The 16,529-nt window shown below is 38.3% G+C and overlaps 1 protein-coding gene across 3 annotated transcripts in view; it reads left to right on the forward strand.

The window, feature by feature from the left end:
• LY96 (lymphocyte antigen 96) overlaps positions 1-15,411 on the forward strand; it is a 28,167-nt gene extending 12,756 nt beyond the window's left edge. For 2 of the 3 annotated variants that reach the window (XM_021688447.1, XM_044914235.1), the window contains 3 exons: positions 6,512-6,640; positions 14,256-14,308; positions 15,285-15,411. In XM_021688447.1, the coding sequence (XP_021544122.1) occupies positions 6,512-6,640; positions 14,256-14,308; positions 15,285-15,383 (281 nt within the window). In that variant the 3' untranslated portion in view covers positions 15,384-15,411. The remainder of the gene's footprint in view (positions 1-6,511; positions 6,641-14,255; positions 14,309-15,284) is intronic. The other variant, XM_021688448.1, reaches the window with a different exon arrangement.
• Positions 15,412-16,529: the final 1,118 nt, after the last annotated feature.

Genomic DNA, 16,529 nt, shown 5'->3' on the forward strand with positions numbered 1-16,529 from the left:
TATGCTGTGTCTTGTTTTTCCTCTTTATCATTTTACTTGTAATCATCAGTTTGGTAAAAATGAAGTTGGGTAATGGTGATAGCATCAGGATGGATGAGTGTCTGTGAAAACATACAAAATGTTCTTCCTCTCCTCCTAGTCAGCTCTGTTGCCTGTAAGTCCTAGGAAAATTCAGTTCTAATCATCATCATTATCATTATTGTTTTCATCATCACCAACATCACTTACATCCTAACTTATATTTGGAGCTTATACTTTACAAAGTGCTTTCACATAAATAAACTTAAACATTTCCCCCTGATTTTAGTTCTCCAGTTTACAAGACAAAAGACAGCTGAGAATCCAGAAATACAGACAATAAACTTGTGTTTTAATTTTCCTGAATCTAATTGTTTAAACTTATTTTGAAACTTTCTGTATTCATTAAAAAATACTTAGAAATGCATAGTGTATTTCAAGTATAGTGATAGGGCTTGTGAATTCATTGATAAATAAGATGTTCTCTTGACCTTCAAAAATCAGTGCAATAGGAGAGAGAGAGAGAAATCTGTAGATAATATGGTATGATAAGTGAAATGATAGCATTTAGGCTTAGTGGTAGCCCAGAGGAAAGAATAATCAACTCTGTTCACTCCACTTTCTTGGCCAAAGGTGAAAGAAATAATCTAAGTTTTTGCTTGGCTAAAGTTCTACAATTTTTTCCTCTTTTCTCAGGTTTTGTTTTCTGCTTTATGTGGTGTGCTTTACCTGCCCTCCCCCACCCCCCATGTTTGGCAGGAGTGATTATTTACATAACAAATGACCTCATTTTCAAGTGAACCTCTTGCCCTTATACACAAGAAGCAGAATGTATCCTTCTAGGCTAAGTAGTATTGTATTATTACTTTATTAAGTAATAATACAGTACAGTGTACTTGGGGTTCTCTGAAAAGCAGATACTAAAAAAGGAATTAGACATACAAGAGATTTATTGGGGGAAGTTCTGGGAAAAATAAAAGTGAAGAGAAAGCTGGAGTAGGCAAGGAGGGAATTCAGATTAATGTGCAGGTCTGATACCTTTGAAATGAGAGAGGAAAGAAAAGAGTATTTGGTAAGATGGTCATCAGGCCAAAACGAATCCCTGAGATACTCTGAGCCCGGTCAGTGGGGAGCCTTAGAGCAAAGATTGCCTGTCTCATGACAGGCAGGGGTAGTTTGGCTATAGTGTCCTTGTGGAGTTTGGTTATTATAGGAGCAGCCTTCGTCATAATAGGAGCATTATAGGAGTTTGGCTTCTGGGTGATTCTGGAGATAGATCTAAAGGTGCAGCAGCTAAAGGCTGTCTGCCAACTACCCTTCCTTCTCCCAGCAGTTCTTTAAAAGGGAGGTTTGAGTACCTCACCACTGTGGCCACCACAAATACCTTAATCATTCACTAAATACGACGTTTATATAACATTTTATTAATTCAGTAACAAAATAATTATTTAGTCATATTTTAAAAATCGGATTAGTTGTGTTTTTTTGGTGTTGTTGTATAAGTTCTTTATATATTTTGGATATTAATCCCTTATTGAATCCATCATTTGTAAATATTTTCTCCTATTCAGTAGGTTGTCTTTTTGTTTTATTGATGGGTTCCTTTGCTGTGCAAAAGCTTTTTATTTTGGTATAGTCCCAATAGTTTAATTTTGCTTTTGTTTCCCTTGTCAAAGTAAACAAATCTAGAAAAATGTTTCTATGGCTGGTGTCAAAGAAATTACTGCCTGTTTTCTTCCAGGAATCTTACAGTTTCAGGTCTTACATTTAGGTATTTTAATCCACTTTGAGTTTATTTTTGTGTGTGGTATAAGAAAGTGTTACAGTTTCATTCTTTTGCATGTGGCTATCCAGTTTTCTCAATATTATTTGTTGAAGAGACTGTCTTTTTCCCATTGTATATTCTTGCCTCCTTTGTCATAGATTAATGGACCATACAACTGTGGCTTTATTTCTGGGCTCTCTGTTTTGTTCCATTGATCTGTGTCTATTTTTGTGCCAGTACCATACTGTCTTGATTACTGCAGCTTTGTAGTACATCTTGAAATCTGCAATTATGATATGTCCAGCTTTGTTCTTTTTCAAGATTGCTTTGGCTATTTGGGGTCTTTTGTGGTTCCATACAAATTTTAGGATTATTTGTTCTATTTCTGTGAAAATGGTTTTAGTATTTTGATAGGGATTGCATTAAATCTGTAGATTGCTTTGGATAGTATAGATATTTTAGCAATATTTGTTCTCCCAATCCATGAGCATGGAATATTTTTCCATTTGTTTGTGTCACCTTCAATTTCTTTCATCACTGTTTTATAGTTTTCAGAGTATAGGTCTTTCACCTCCTTAGTAAAGTTTATTCCTAGGTATTTTATTCGTTTTGGTACAGTTGTGAATGGGATTATTTTCTTAATTTTTCTTTTTGCTACTTTATTATTAGTGTATAGAAATGCAATAGATTTCTGTAGATTAATTTTTTATCCTGTGACTCTACTGAACTCATTTATCAATTCCAGTAGTTTTTTGGTGGAGTTTTTAGGGTTTTCTTTATATAGTATCATATCATCTGCAAATAGTGAAAGTTTTACTTCTTCCTTACCAATTTGGATGCTTTTTATTTCTTTTTGCTGTCTGATTGCTGTGGCTAGGACTTCTAGTACTATGTTGAATAAAAGTGGTCAGAGTAAACATCCTTGTCTTGTTCCTGATCTTAGAGGAAAAGCTGTCAGTTTTTCCCCCTGGAGTATGATGTTAGCTGTGGGTTTTTCATATATGGCCTTTATTATGTTGAGGTATGTTCCCTCTAAACTTACTTTGTTGAGAGTTTTTACCATGAATGGATGTTGTACTTTGTCAAATGCTTTTTCTGCATCTATTGAAATGATCATATAGTTTTTATTCTTTCTCTTGTTAATGTGATGTATCATGTTGATTGATTTGTGAGTATTGAACCATCCTTGTATCCCTGGAATAAGTCCTACTTGATCATGGTGAATGATTTTTTAATGTGTTGCTGGATTTGGTTTGTTAATATTTTGTTAAGGATGTTTACATCTTCATTCATCAGAGATACTGACCCATAGATCTCTTTTTCTGTAGTGTCTTTATCTGGTTTTGGTGGCAGAGTAGTGCTTGGCCTCATAGAATGAATCTGGAAGCTTTTCTTCCTCTTCTGTTTTTTGGAATAGTTTTTTTTTTTAATTAAGATATAATGTATTATTTGTTTCAGGGATACAGGTCTGTGATTCATCAGTCTTATATAATACCCAGTGCTCATTACATCACATGCCCCCCTTAATGTCCATCACCCAGTTACCCCTTCCCTCCAACCCCCTCCCTTCCAGCAACCCTCAGTTTTTTTCCCGTGATTAAGAGTCTCTTATGGTTTGTCTCCCTCTCTGGTTTCCTCTTGTTTTATTTTTTCTTCTCTTCTCCTGTGATCCTCTGTTTTGTTTCTTAAATTCCACATATCAGTGAGATCATATGATAATTGTCTTTCTCTGATTGACTTATTTCGCTTAGCATAATACCCTCTAGTTCCGTCCACGTCATTGCAAATGGCAAGATTTCGTTTTTTTTTAATGGCTGCTATTTTTTGGAATAGTTTGAGAAGAATAGGTAATAAGTTTTTAAAAAATGTTTGCTAGTATTCACCTGTGAAACCATCTGTCCCCGGACTTTTGTTCATTGGGAGTTTTTTGAATATTGATTTATTTTCATTGCTGATAATTCATCTGTTCAAAATTTCTATTTCTCTCTGATTCAGTTTTGGAAGGTTATATGTTTCTAGAAATTTATCCATCCCTCTAGGTTGTCCAATTTGTTGGCATATAATTTTTCATAATGCTCTCTTATAATCATTTGTATTTCTGTCATGTTGGTTGTTATTTCTCCTCTTTCATTTCTGAGTTTATTTATTTGAGTCCCTTCTCTCTCTCTCTTCTTTTTTTTTTTTTCGATGAGTCTGACTAAAGGTTTATCAATTTTGTTGAACTTTTCAAAGATCAGCTCCTGGTTTCATCAATTACTTAGTCATATTTTTGTAATGCTTTACAATTATGACCTGAGTTTCCTAGAATGTATTAGAATGTCTGTATAAGTGTGGGGCCATAGTCATAGAAATCAACCTTATTTTTATGGGCCTATAGCTACTTAAATTCAATAAGAGCTATAAGAGCTTTGACCAAAAGTAGGTTGGGATGGAAATTATTTATTTTGAGACTTTGTAGCTTTGCTAGTCAATTATTCGTATACTATTAACTGATTAATAAAAAAATAAATAAACCTGCACTTTAAGCCAAAGTTATATCTGAAAGTTCTTGGAGTTGTCTTAGCTGAGCTCAAAAACAGTCTTCTTTGTTACTGCATGAAGCTACCATATTTCTTGTCTCTCACTCTGACACCCACATTGGTATCTCTGGCCTACTGAGCCATACAAGTGGTATCTCACTTTGTCCATTGTTCCTGTGCCTAAAATGACCACAGTGCTGTCCAAGGGCAAGAAGCTTCTCAAGGTGTAAACTGTTGAGATGTCAAAGCAGCACTTTCTTTCTTGGAGTCATTGAAGTCTGGAATCATGCCGTGTTCCATGCAGAAGTGTTAGAAGTTTCATTGTCCTGAATTGTCATTGGTACCACAGCAGTTCTGCCATATGCCCATGTCTCAAGGAATTCCCTGTGAAAACAGCTCTTCAATTTCTACACATACCCCTGCTTTGGGAGTGGTGCAGGCCGAAGTTCATGGAGTGGACCATGGAACCACTGTTTAAAACAGACCCTATGATGTTCTTTTCCACTTTACCCTGAAAGTAGAAAAGTGGAGACAAATTAAGAAGTTTGGTGGTATGTTAGGCTCAGAGTAATGAGGGCCTGCATTAAGAGAGTGGTGATGGGGACGAAAAGGAGGCTAGTAAGATTTCCTGGGATTGTGAATTCTAATGCCTATATGGTGATGAAGATGAGGAAGTCAATTTTGGATCTGTTGGCTGAGACAGTGAGCAGCATTTGGGTAGAGATATTGAATGCATATGTGGGACAGGTGCCCAGGAGAAAGGTTGAGACTAAAGATAATGATTTGGGAATTATCACCCTATGTGGTACTTAAAGCCAGGGAGTATGTGCAAAGTGGAAATTGAGAACTGAGGCTAAAACCGTAAGAGAAGCCAATGAGGAGAAAGAGTCAGAGAGGTTGGAGAAAAACCGGAAGAGAACAGTAGCACTAATGCCAAAGGAAGGAGTTTTGAGAAAGGAGCTGGCATTCCTGTTAAGCATACCAAGTTCAGGTTAAAGATGGAAATTTTGGGGACGTCTGCGTGGCTCAGTCGTTAAGCGTCTGCCTTCAGCTCAGGTCATGGTCCCAGGATCCTGGGATCGAGCCCCACATTAGGCTTTCTGCTCAGTAGGAAGCCTGCTTCTCCCTCTCCCACTCCCCCTGCTTGTGTTCCCTCTCTCACTGTGTCTCTCTGTCAAATAAATAAATAAATAAAATCTTTAAAAAAAAAAAAGATGGAAATTTTTTCTTTTGATTATGGCTACAATGAGTCATGGTGACTTTATTAGGAAAATATTTTTAGTGAGGTAGTGGTTATAATAATTTTTTTGAAGTAATATGGGGCTCGAACTCATGACCCTGCCTTCAAGAGTCACATGCTCTACCCACTGAGCCAGCCACGAGCCCCACAATAATTGTTTTTATCATAAAAAATATTGTACATATTTTCCAGTTGGACCAACCAAATGAATTAGAAGGGTTGAGCAAAATGCAGTGTTTACTGGAATTTTCCATGTTAAATGGTTCTAGGGAGACCATGAGGAAATAATAACTCATGTAAATTTTTTTCTTTTTTTTAAAGATTTTATTTATTTATTTGACAGAGAGAGACACAGCGAGAGAGGGAACACAAGCAGGGGGAGTGGGAGAGGGAGAAGCAGGCTTCCCGCTGAGCAGGGAGCCCAATGTGGGGCTCGATCCCAGGACCCTGGGATCCTGACCTGAGCCTAAGGCAGATGCTTAACGACTGAGCCACCCAGGTGCCCCTAACTCATGTAATTTTTAATCAAGAGGTTGTTCTATTCTCCAAGAACTCTTTCATCAAATCTCCTAAAAAAGTGTGCATGAGTTGATTATCCTCATTTCCTTTCCTTTCCATTTCTTTTTTCTTGAACTTCCTAGCAGAACTGTAATTAGAACTGGAAATTTTACATTTCCGTTTGATAGTTTTCTCAAAAACATAGGCTCCTCTCTTTTCAGCATACATAATTCTTACTGTGCAATATCCTGTTTGGTTGCATTCTACTAATTATCCTCTTAGAACTTCAGTTTTCTCATCTGTTACAGAGGGATAGCAATGCCCACATGGTAAGTTGTTGTGATAATTAAATGAAATAATATAGGAAAGGTGCTGGGCATGTTTTAAGTATACGGTACAGTACATGTTAATTATTATTTATAAAGGAATCTATTATTTGAAGGACTAATGGGATTTTTTTTTCTTTTTAAGGAAGAGATATTAAAAAATTATATTTCAATCTCTATTTATCTTTTCACTCCATGCATTTTCCAATGCGCAAAGAAGTTATTTGCCGAGGATCTGATGATCTTTATTCTTTCTGCAGAGCTCTGAAGGGAGGTAAGCATTCAGTTCATATTATTTTCAGAATAGAACAGAATAGTTTATGAGAATGTTCTGAATATTAAGTGCACTGAAAATGTGCAGTTCCTTTTCTAATAATTTTTTTTATCCAAAGTTTTTACTTTTAGCAGGTTGAACAACATTTTACAATTATGTCACTTATTTAAGTGTATTTGAAGGTATATTAAAATTTTTACCTTGTTCAGATTAATATTGTACATTTACCATTGGTCATAGATCCCTTTTTCTAAGCATTACACTTATTATTTTTTATAGAAACTCACTGAACCACAGTTAAGGGAACAGGATTGGTGGAATCAGAGGGGAAAGAAAAAAAAGGAATTAAAAAAATTTATTAAAAAAAAAAAACTCACTAGATTTTTCTAGTGTTTTCTTCAATGTCTTCCTCCACTTTTTTCCACCCTGATGTTATTCACAGAATCACAAAATTTCAGAGCTTAGGACCTTAAAGGCTACCTATTGCAAACTCACGAATTTTTCCTTAATAATTTTTAAACTAGTATTTTAAATAGTTTAAATGTTTATAAATATTATACTGTCACATTACCAAAAATTGGAAAGTATAAACAATAAAAATATCACAGAATCATATTTCTAAAAACATTTTGGAGTATTTCCTTCTGATTTTTCAATGTATGTGCATTGCTTATGTACTTATAAGTATACTACACTATAATAGTTTTCTTTTTTTTTTTAAGATTTTATTTTTAAGTAATCTCTACACCCAACATGGGGCTTGAACTAACAACCCTAAGATCAAGAGTCACATGCTCTACCAACTGAGCCAGCAGGGTGCCCCAGTAATTTTCTTTTTAAAAATTATTGTATTCAATTTTTTGACTAGATGATCTATGTGGTGCAAAAACCAAAGTATAAACATTACATAATGAAACATCTCCCTTAATGGGTATGCTCTGGTTTATTTAACCATTCTCCTGTTGGACATTAGTTTCCTTATGAAATTTTTACTATTTTAAATAATATTGTGATAAATATATTTCTGTATATAATTTTTCTCATATTTTATATTTGAATTTGTTTGCAAGGAGTTACATATAACTCCCCGGGAAATAGCTGAGCTTAAGTGGGTTGACTGTATTTGTGGTTTTGTTTACATAGGCCAAATCGCTTTTCTAAAGGAATGTATCAATTTATACATTATATCACCAGCAATGTTATGTACAGTAGTTTAATCTCTGTCTTGTTAACAGTGGACATTATCATCTAAAAAATAAAGAAGTTTAAAAAAAAACTATTGGGGGCTGCCTGGGTGGCTCAGTCGGTTAAGTGTCTGCCTTCGGCTCAGGTCATGATCCCAGGGTCCTGGGATTGAGCCCTGCAGGGAGCCTGCTTCTCCCTCTCCCTTTGCCTGCCTGTCTGCCTCCTTGTGATCTCTCTCTCTCTCTGTCAAATAAATAAATAAAATCTTAAAAAACAACAACAACAACAACAAAACTATTAGGTTAAAAAAAACCCAGTTGTTTTATTAACATTTAAAAATGACTATTGCAGTTGAATATTTTTCTATACAATTAGTTATCATTAACCTGTGGCCTCTCTTGTTTAAAAAAAGGTTTTAGAATTTTAGAAATTTTAGAATTTAGATGTGAAGCGTAAAAGTAAATTGCTCTCTGTATGTGATAATGCTCTCTTATTTTAATTGTATTCTTTTTTGAAAGTAGAGTATAAATTAGAGAAATATGTAGCTATGATATAAATCATTACATTTGCTTGGGATTCTTTCTCTCTCTCTCTCCCACTCTGTGCCACACCCTCCCCAGCTCTCTCTCTCTTAAAAAAAAAAAAGATTTTAGGTAGTTAACATGCATACATTAAATTTAGCAACATAGCATAAATTAGATGTAGATGGGACAAAAAATGGAAAATAAGGGCTGGGAATTAATGGAATGAGAGTAGTATAAAAATTCATATCAGGCTTATACTGCTTTGACATTTATATCAATTTGATTATACATTTTCTAGCAGTCATTAAGAAAACTGTTTCTAAGTACATAAGTTTTTTTGCTATGCAGGTGAAGCTTCGAGATATGTCTCCTAGCCAACCATCTCTCCATGGCTCTGACTTGCCTGCCACCCCCAAACCATATGCAAATAATGGAGCTGACATTGCTTCTAAGTCTGGGCTCAGAGTTGGAAAGACCTGAGTCTCTGTTCCAGCTTTTCCACCTACCAACAATGTGGCCTTGGGTGGGTTATTTAACCTCTGTTGGCCTCATTTTCCTCATCTGTAAAATGGGGACAGTGAAACCTATTGAACATGATTTTAAGGATATAATTAGAAAATGCATATTAAAAAAGGTTAGTACAGTGCTCAGAATAAGAATTCAAGAAGTATGGTTCTCGAATAATAAATACTCATGTGGGTAATAGGGGTCCTTTGGTTCCTTATTTTACAATCCTGTCATTTTTACAAGTGAGGAGACTGATGCCTGGAGTGACCCAGTAATGTGTCCTTGGCGAACTAGTAACAGAGTAGTCTCATGACTCTTAAGGCCCACTCTTCCACTGTACCATGATTTCTCTTTGGAAAAAAAAAAAATACAAAACCGTCTTGGAAGATTACTGTTTTTTTTTTTTTTTTTTTAAACAACTGTTTCACAATCCCACCTAATCTCTGTGAGATTATGTTTACATTTTATCTGAATTTTTAAAGTTTCACCTTCTTGAGATCTAAGATGTGTCAGACTCAACGCAGTCTGCTGGCTTTTCCCTCCCTCCCTCATTTCCTTCCACAAACATCTGTTGAACCTAATTTGAGCGAGTCATGATTTAGGCTCTGGTGATCCAAAGTTGAATGATAGGGTCTCCCTCCTCAGAAGGTCCCTCTGTTCTGGCAAAGACAGTTGGGAATAAAAATTATAATGAAATGTCATAAACGCCAATAGAATTATATGCTCCTAATTTTAACTATATAGTTATCAATTTGCTGTGACAGAACTCAGATAAGGTTTCAGAGATTATGTTATTAAAGTCTTGAATCTCAGAACATCAGAGAGGAGGAGGAAGGGCATTCCTTGGAGAGGAAACAGCATAGGCAAACACATGTAGTCATGAAAGAATATGGTTTATTTGGAGAGTAGTTTTTTTGTAGCTGGAGCAGAATGTGCTGTGGGGAATTGCTGGAGATGAGCCTAGGAAAGGGGGCAGGGCGAGCACATAAGTCATGCACAAAATATTGACCTGCATCTTGTCATCAGTGGGTAGGGATGACCCACTGAGATTTTCAGTTTTGCAGATAACTGGTGTCCATATGGAAGGAGGCGGGGGTTGGCTGAGGCAGGAAACTGGGATGGAAGGAAGACCAGCCAGGAGGCTGTGTGAGAGACCATGAGGGCTGAACAAAGATGGCAGCCTGGGAGCAGAGGGGAGGAGAAGAGAGAGGGCATATTTGGAGACAGAATTGGCAGGACATGCTGATTTATTTGATGTGGCAGGCAAAGATTAGGTAAAATCAAGGGCTGGTAGAGGGCCAGTGACTGGGATTAGCAGAAATGCCATTATCTGAAATGATGGGTGCAGAAGAAGGGGCAGATTTTTAAAGAGAAAGCAATGAGTTCTGGTTTGGGCATATTGAACTCAAGGTAATTTTGGAACATTCAAATGAACATGTCCATCTGGTAGCTGAGTATGTGGGCTCAGAGCTCAGGGCATTCTGATTTATGAAGCACTGATGCTATCAAGAGACCCTTGAAAATTTGGGAATCAAATTAGTAAGTACCATACATATCTAATTTTAAAATAATTTTCTTTTTTGTATTTGTTACAAAAGTCATATATTTTTAGGATATCATATTTAGAAAATGTAGGCAAGCAAAAATAAAATAAAGATTACCCATAATATTACCACTTCTTACACACACACACACACATACACACACACATCTTTGTTTCTTTTAAAAACACATTTGAGGGGGTGCCTGGGTGGCTCAGTTGGTTAGGCAACTGCCTTTGGCTCAGGTCATGATCCTGGAGTCCCGGGATCGACTCCCGCATCGGGCTCCTTGCTCAGTGGGGAGCCTGCGTCTCCCTCTGACCCTCTCCCCTCTCATGTACTCTCTCTCTCTCTCTCATTCTCGCTCTCTCAAATAAATAAATAAATCTAAAAAACACACACACACACACACACATTTGAGGGGCACCTGGGTGGCTCAGTTGGGTAAGTGTCTGCCTTTGGCTCAGGTCATGATCTCAGGATCCTGGGATCAAGCCCCGTGTCAGGCTCCATGCTCAGCAGGGAGTCTCCTTGACCCTCTCCCTCTGCCCCTCCCCCCTGCTCTCTCTCTCAAATAAATAAAATCTTTTAAAAAAGCCCGCATTTGAAAATAAATGGATATTTCAAAGGCATATTTTTTTTAAAGATTTTATTTATTCGTCGGAGATAGAGAGAGGGAGAGCACAAGCAGGGGGAGCAGCGGGGCCCAGGGTGCCAGCAGAGGAGTGGGCAGCAGGGAGCCAAGACCCATCTAGGGGAGTTGCGTGCATGCCCCATTGTCCCATCCTGCTTGGTACCCCTCTCCCAGTTACAGCCAGTGACCCCTGCTACCTGGTGGGAGCCTGGATGCAGGGAGGGTCAGGATTAGGCAAAGGTGCCCTGCAGTGTCTGAAGTGGGGTGCGGCCATGATCAACCACCTGGGCTGGCGGCACTGTTTAGTGGGTGACTAGGTGGGGGCAGGACTGCCTCCCCACTAACAGGTAGCTCATGGAGGTATTACATGGAGGTTGCAAAACCCTTGAGGGTCACTCATGGGACAGCAGGCCTATGGGAAGGAAAGAAGCCTGATTTGTCTTCTCTGCCCCGACGTGAGGCATGAGGCATCTGGCAGCATGGGAGAGGGGGACCTCAGGCAGCTGTCAGGCTCATGCTTTGTGCAGGTGCCCCAGTCATGGAGCAACTCCCTGGGTGCCCTTGAGCTTCTATACTCACCTTTCACTCTGTGCCAAGAGAACATCCCCTTGGATCATTCCATGTCTGGGGGTACCTTCTCTTCCTTCTTTCAAATTTCCTGAGTCAATCTTGTGTTAGTTTTCTCAGCTTGAGGTACCTTCTGGGGATGAGCCACCAAATACAAGTTGTGTCATTTCAGTGATTCTGCCTTGGAGTTAAAAGCTCTGATATTTGTGTTTAAATCTGTCATTGCACAATATAAAGATGAATGGCAATTTAAAATTTTGTTTGACTTCAAATGATATTACATAGCAAATAAAAAATATCATGGCAAGTCTAGAGAGAGACTGTGGAAGAAAGCTTTATATTTCTGTACCTTTAATAGGATGACTCTCCTGCTTTTTGATCAAGGGGTCCCCATTTCCATTTTGCCCTGGGCCTTGTACATTATGTAGCTGAGCCAGGGACTCGGGCACCAGGTACTAGGAGGTGGAGATTCAAAAGTGACCAAAGCAAAGCCCCTGTCCTCATGGAACTTATAGACTAGTAAACGAGATCATAAAATAACATTCAAATGAAATAAGATTCAGTTTATGAGAAGTACTCTCAAGGAAAGCAGCAGGCTAATAAGATAGACCGTATCTGTCTATGCGGGAGGGCACCTGAGTTTGTGGGCGTGGAGGGCATTTACCTCCTCTTCTCTTCACCGCTGTCACTGCTTCTTGGCCTCTAACTGGTCTCCCTGACTCTTAGTGCCCCCTTAAATCCATCCGCAATATGGTCATGTGACCCATCTTTCTAAACACAATCTGACCATTTCACACCCTTGGATGTTCTTTCATTGCCTCCATTCTCTCAAATGTGGAATCTGAGCACATTTATGTTTACTTCTTCAGATTTCCTTCTTAGCACTCCTGCTTCTCCTTTGCTTTAATAATGCTGAGCCCCTTGCAGGTGTATGCATTAGTCATACTGATTTTCACTTTCTCGCCTTTGCTCCTCTTTTTCCTGCCGCCTGGAGTGTCCTTCATTTCCTTCCTTCTCATCCTCTATGACAGTTCAACTCACTTCCTTCTCTTTTCTAGATTCCCTTCCCATGGCATCTTGTGAATAAAGTAACTACAATATCAATGATAATATTAAGACATCATTATTATTCACAAGACGCCATGGGAAGAAGGTCTAGAAAGGAGAAGGAATAATATTTAATGTTCTAATAAATAACATTTTAATGTTAGTAACATTTAAAAAATATTTATTTATTTGAGAGAGAGCGCACAAGCCCCGGGGTAGGGGCAGAGGGAGAAGCAGACTCCCCGCTGAGCAGGGACGATCCCAGGACCCAGAGATCATGATCTGAGCTGAAGGCAGCCACCTAACTGACTGAGCCACCCAGGTGCCCCCAAATATTAATAACATTTAATGAGTGCTAAATTCTAGGCATTGTTCTGAGCACATACATATCTTAGCTCTTATAGCCTTCATGTTACTCCTATGAGAGCGGTGTTATTATCCATTGCCATTTTACCAAAGCACAGAGAAGCTAAGTGACTTGCCCAAGGCCACACTCCAAATAAGTAGAGGAGCTGAGATTCAGACTCAGAACCATCACTCTTACCAAAAATGCTATATGCTGCTTTTATCCTTGCTACATCTTTTTATGACATTGTATTTGGAATGGTTTCTTTGCATGCCTATATCCCCATAGATGTTAACTCTTTGAGGGAAGGAACAGTGTGTACTAGTCCTTGTCTCCTCAGTCCTTGGTAAGAGTAGCTTTCAATAAATACTTGTTGAACTATTAAATTTGAATTGGATTGGCCTTGAATGAAAAATCATAACATCATGAAGACATGATCACTTTACTAAGCTCAAGAACTAAGATCTCAGTGTATTAACACCCCTAATAAGGAGATACCCAGAAGCAAATAGGTGCTTTTTTATGAAAACAAAAGTGTATATATATATATATATATATATATATATATATATATATATATACATAATCCATTCATTTGCTATTAAGGATTGTCTTTAGCTAGTTAGGAGAACAATAACCATTGCTTTGAAAGAGATTTTTGGCCATGATTGCTTTTGTTAGAGATTCAAAACATTTCTGCTTTTCTATCCTTATCCTGTAAGTTCACTCCTTTGGTGTTTCTGATTAGGTCAGTGGAGTGTGGTTTTTCTGCACTTCTGTCTTCCACAGCTTCTGCAGGCCCAGGCCCATGGCCATGCATTTCAAATGTGACTACTTAGGCTTCTCACTGGTGGGATTGGAAGGAGATTTGGTATCCTGGCTGCCCTCAACTCTCTCCTCCACTTTTAGGAAGATCTATTATACTCTGCTGAAGGAGCAGCAGTATTAAATATGCACATTTCTAATTTGGGATGAAGCCTATGAGCACTAGCTTGTTCATTCGTTCACTATTGAGACTAGTAGGCCTTCAAATTTTGCATCCCCTGAGGGATGAAATAGGGGCCGATAGTGGGAGATGCTTGGGGTTGGCAGAGGATGCCCTTGGAGAATCATAGCCAGGATACAAAACTCATTACTTCTCCGATTTTCTTGGGACCACCTCTACTAGCAGCAGTGTAAAAGGTGCGCTCCATACTACATAAAAAAACCAAAAATCACCTGATGATGACCAGTATAACTTTTTGTATTTTGTATTTTGTTGTAGAGACTGTGAATACAACAGTATCCTTCTCCTTCAGGGGAATACGATTTTCAAAGGTATTGCTCAAGTCATTTGTACTTTCTTAAGAATCTTTTGCAAACTAGCAAATATGTTAAGAATTTGAAACAAGCCATTCACAACCTCAAAAATAGCTATTCAGTATTAAGGTGTTTTAAGACTGTGTTTTTCCCTTTTATTTAGTTTTGGGTATTTTGTATCTCTTCTTTCTGTAGAATATGGAAATATGGAAAGCTAACACAAAAGAAAGCTCTTTTTCACTTCATGTTCTTCCTCTAATATACATGGCTAAAAGTAATATGAATGCTCATTATTAATATGGTGAATGATCTTTGGGTGAAAGTACTGTACGACCGCTGTGTATGACTCTGTAACTGCCTCCATGAATAGTAATAATGTCATTTTAGATATTTGCATTAGATACCTGGCAGTAAAATTTTGTACATGTTTCACTTTGGGTCACTATTTTATTTATTTATTTATTTTATTTTTATTTTTATTTTTTTAAAAGATTTTATTTATTTATTTGACAGAGAGAGACATAGCGAGAGCAGGAGCACCAGCAGGGGGAGGGGGAGAGGGAGAAGCAGGCCTCCCGTGGAGCAGGGAGCCCGATGCGGGGCTCGATCCCAGGACCCCGGGATCATGACCTGAGCCGAAGGCAGATGCTTAACGACTGAGCCACCCAGGCGCCCTGGGTCACTATTTTAAAATAAACTTCAAGAATGCATATTCTTTACCTATTTTGTTCTAAAGGATATTGAATGTTTGAAAATCTCACAGGCTTGTTTCAAAAAATCATTAAAAAACATCCTCTTATAATTGGGAAATAAATAGGTTTATGCTCGCTGAATTCAAAGGCATACAAAATTTCATCGCATTAGAAAACCAAGATAATGATAACCAATTTAATTTAAATGGCTTCCTTCTACTACGACAAAGTTCTTATAAAAGTCTTACAAAATAGAAGCATCTAACATTTTATTTGCTTGTATTTCTTATTCCTCCTTTTAGGGACAATACAGATGTGTTGCAGAAGCCATCTCTGGAGATCCTGAAGAAATGCTCTTTTGTTTGAATTTTACCATCATACACCACCCTGATTTCAATTAGAATAAATAAAGTATATTTTTATTTTTCAGAGGTCTTATTGTTCACTTAAATTTTATTTTTCATAGTGTATTAATGTCTGCCATAACAAGTAGCACAGCCTGGGTGGCCTGAACAATTAGAAATTTGTTTTCTCACAGTTCCGGATGCTAGAAATGCAAGATAAAATTGTGGGTAGGTTTGGTTCCTCTTAGGGCCTCTCCTTTTGGCTTGGAGATGGCCACCTTCCAAGTGTCTTCACATGGTTTTCCCTCTGTGTGTGTGTCCTAATCTCTTGTTATAAGGACACCAGTCACATTGGTTTAAAGCCCACCCTAATGACCTCATTTTACCTTAATTACCTCTTTAAAGGCACTACCTACAAATCCAGTCACCTTCTGAGGCGCTGGGGGTGAGGACTTAAGCACATGAATTTTAGAGGAACAAAATTCAGCCCGTAACACACAGGTAGTGAAATCTCTTGAACTGGTTGACTTCTCCCCATTTCCTGCCTCTCTACTCTGGGGGAAGTTACCAGCATTGCTCTCCTGGACTACTCTGCTGCCTCCTGACTGATCTTCCTGCACCTGGTCAGGTGCCTCTGGTAAAGTATTCTCCACAAAGGCAGTTTCTGTAATACTTTCAAAATACGTGTCCAGTTATGTCACCACAATGCAAATGGAACAAAATGAAGCGAAACCAAACCAGGTCCTTCCTGTGGCTTCTGATTCTTTTTAGGATAAAGTTGGAATCTTCTGGAGAGCCTGCCAGAGCCTGGCCACTTCTCCCCTTGCTTTCTGTGTTCCAGAATGTGCCACAGTCCTTTCCCTCTAGAATCTTCAGCCACAGTTTCCTCTGGCTCTATTCCACTCCTCCACTCTGCCCTGCCCTTTCACCCCTTCACCTCTGTAATGGGTGTGGATCTTTCCTGGCTCAGGGGCTACTTCCTCAGGGAATCATCAGTGGGTAGTATGGAGTGCAATTCTTAACACTTTTGATGCTAAACAGAGGCAGTCCTGAGCAAAATCATAGAGAAATCATATAACATGGAGCCTAGTTACCAGTCTCCTGTGGTTTTCTCCCTCCCCAGGTCCTTTTGCCCCACCCCCCTTTATGTAGTCCAGGTAGAGCTAGCTTTCTTTGTGATACGCTTTTGTAGACTTGTGTCCC

The sequence above is a fragment of the Neomonachus schauinslandi genome, chromosome 4 (assembly GCF_002201575.2).
Source record: "Neomonachus schauinslandi chromosome 4, ASM220157v2, whole genome shotgun sequence".
NCBI classification, from domain to species: domain Eukaryota; kingdom Metazoa; phylum Chordata; class Mammalia; order Carnivora; family Phocidae; genus Neomonachus; species Neomonachus schauinslandi.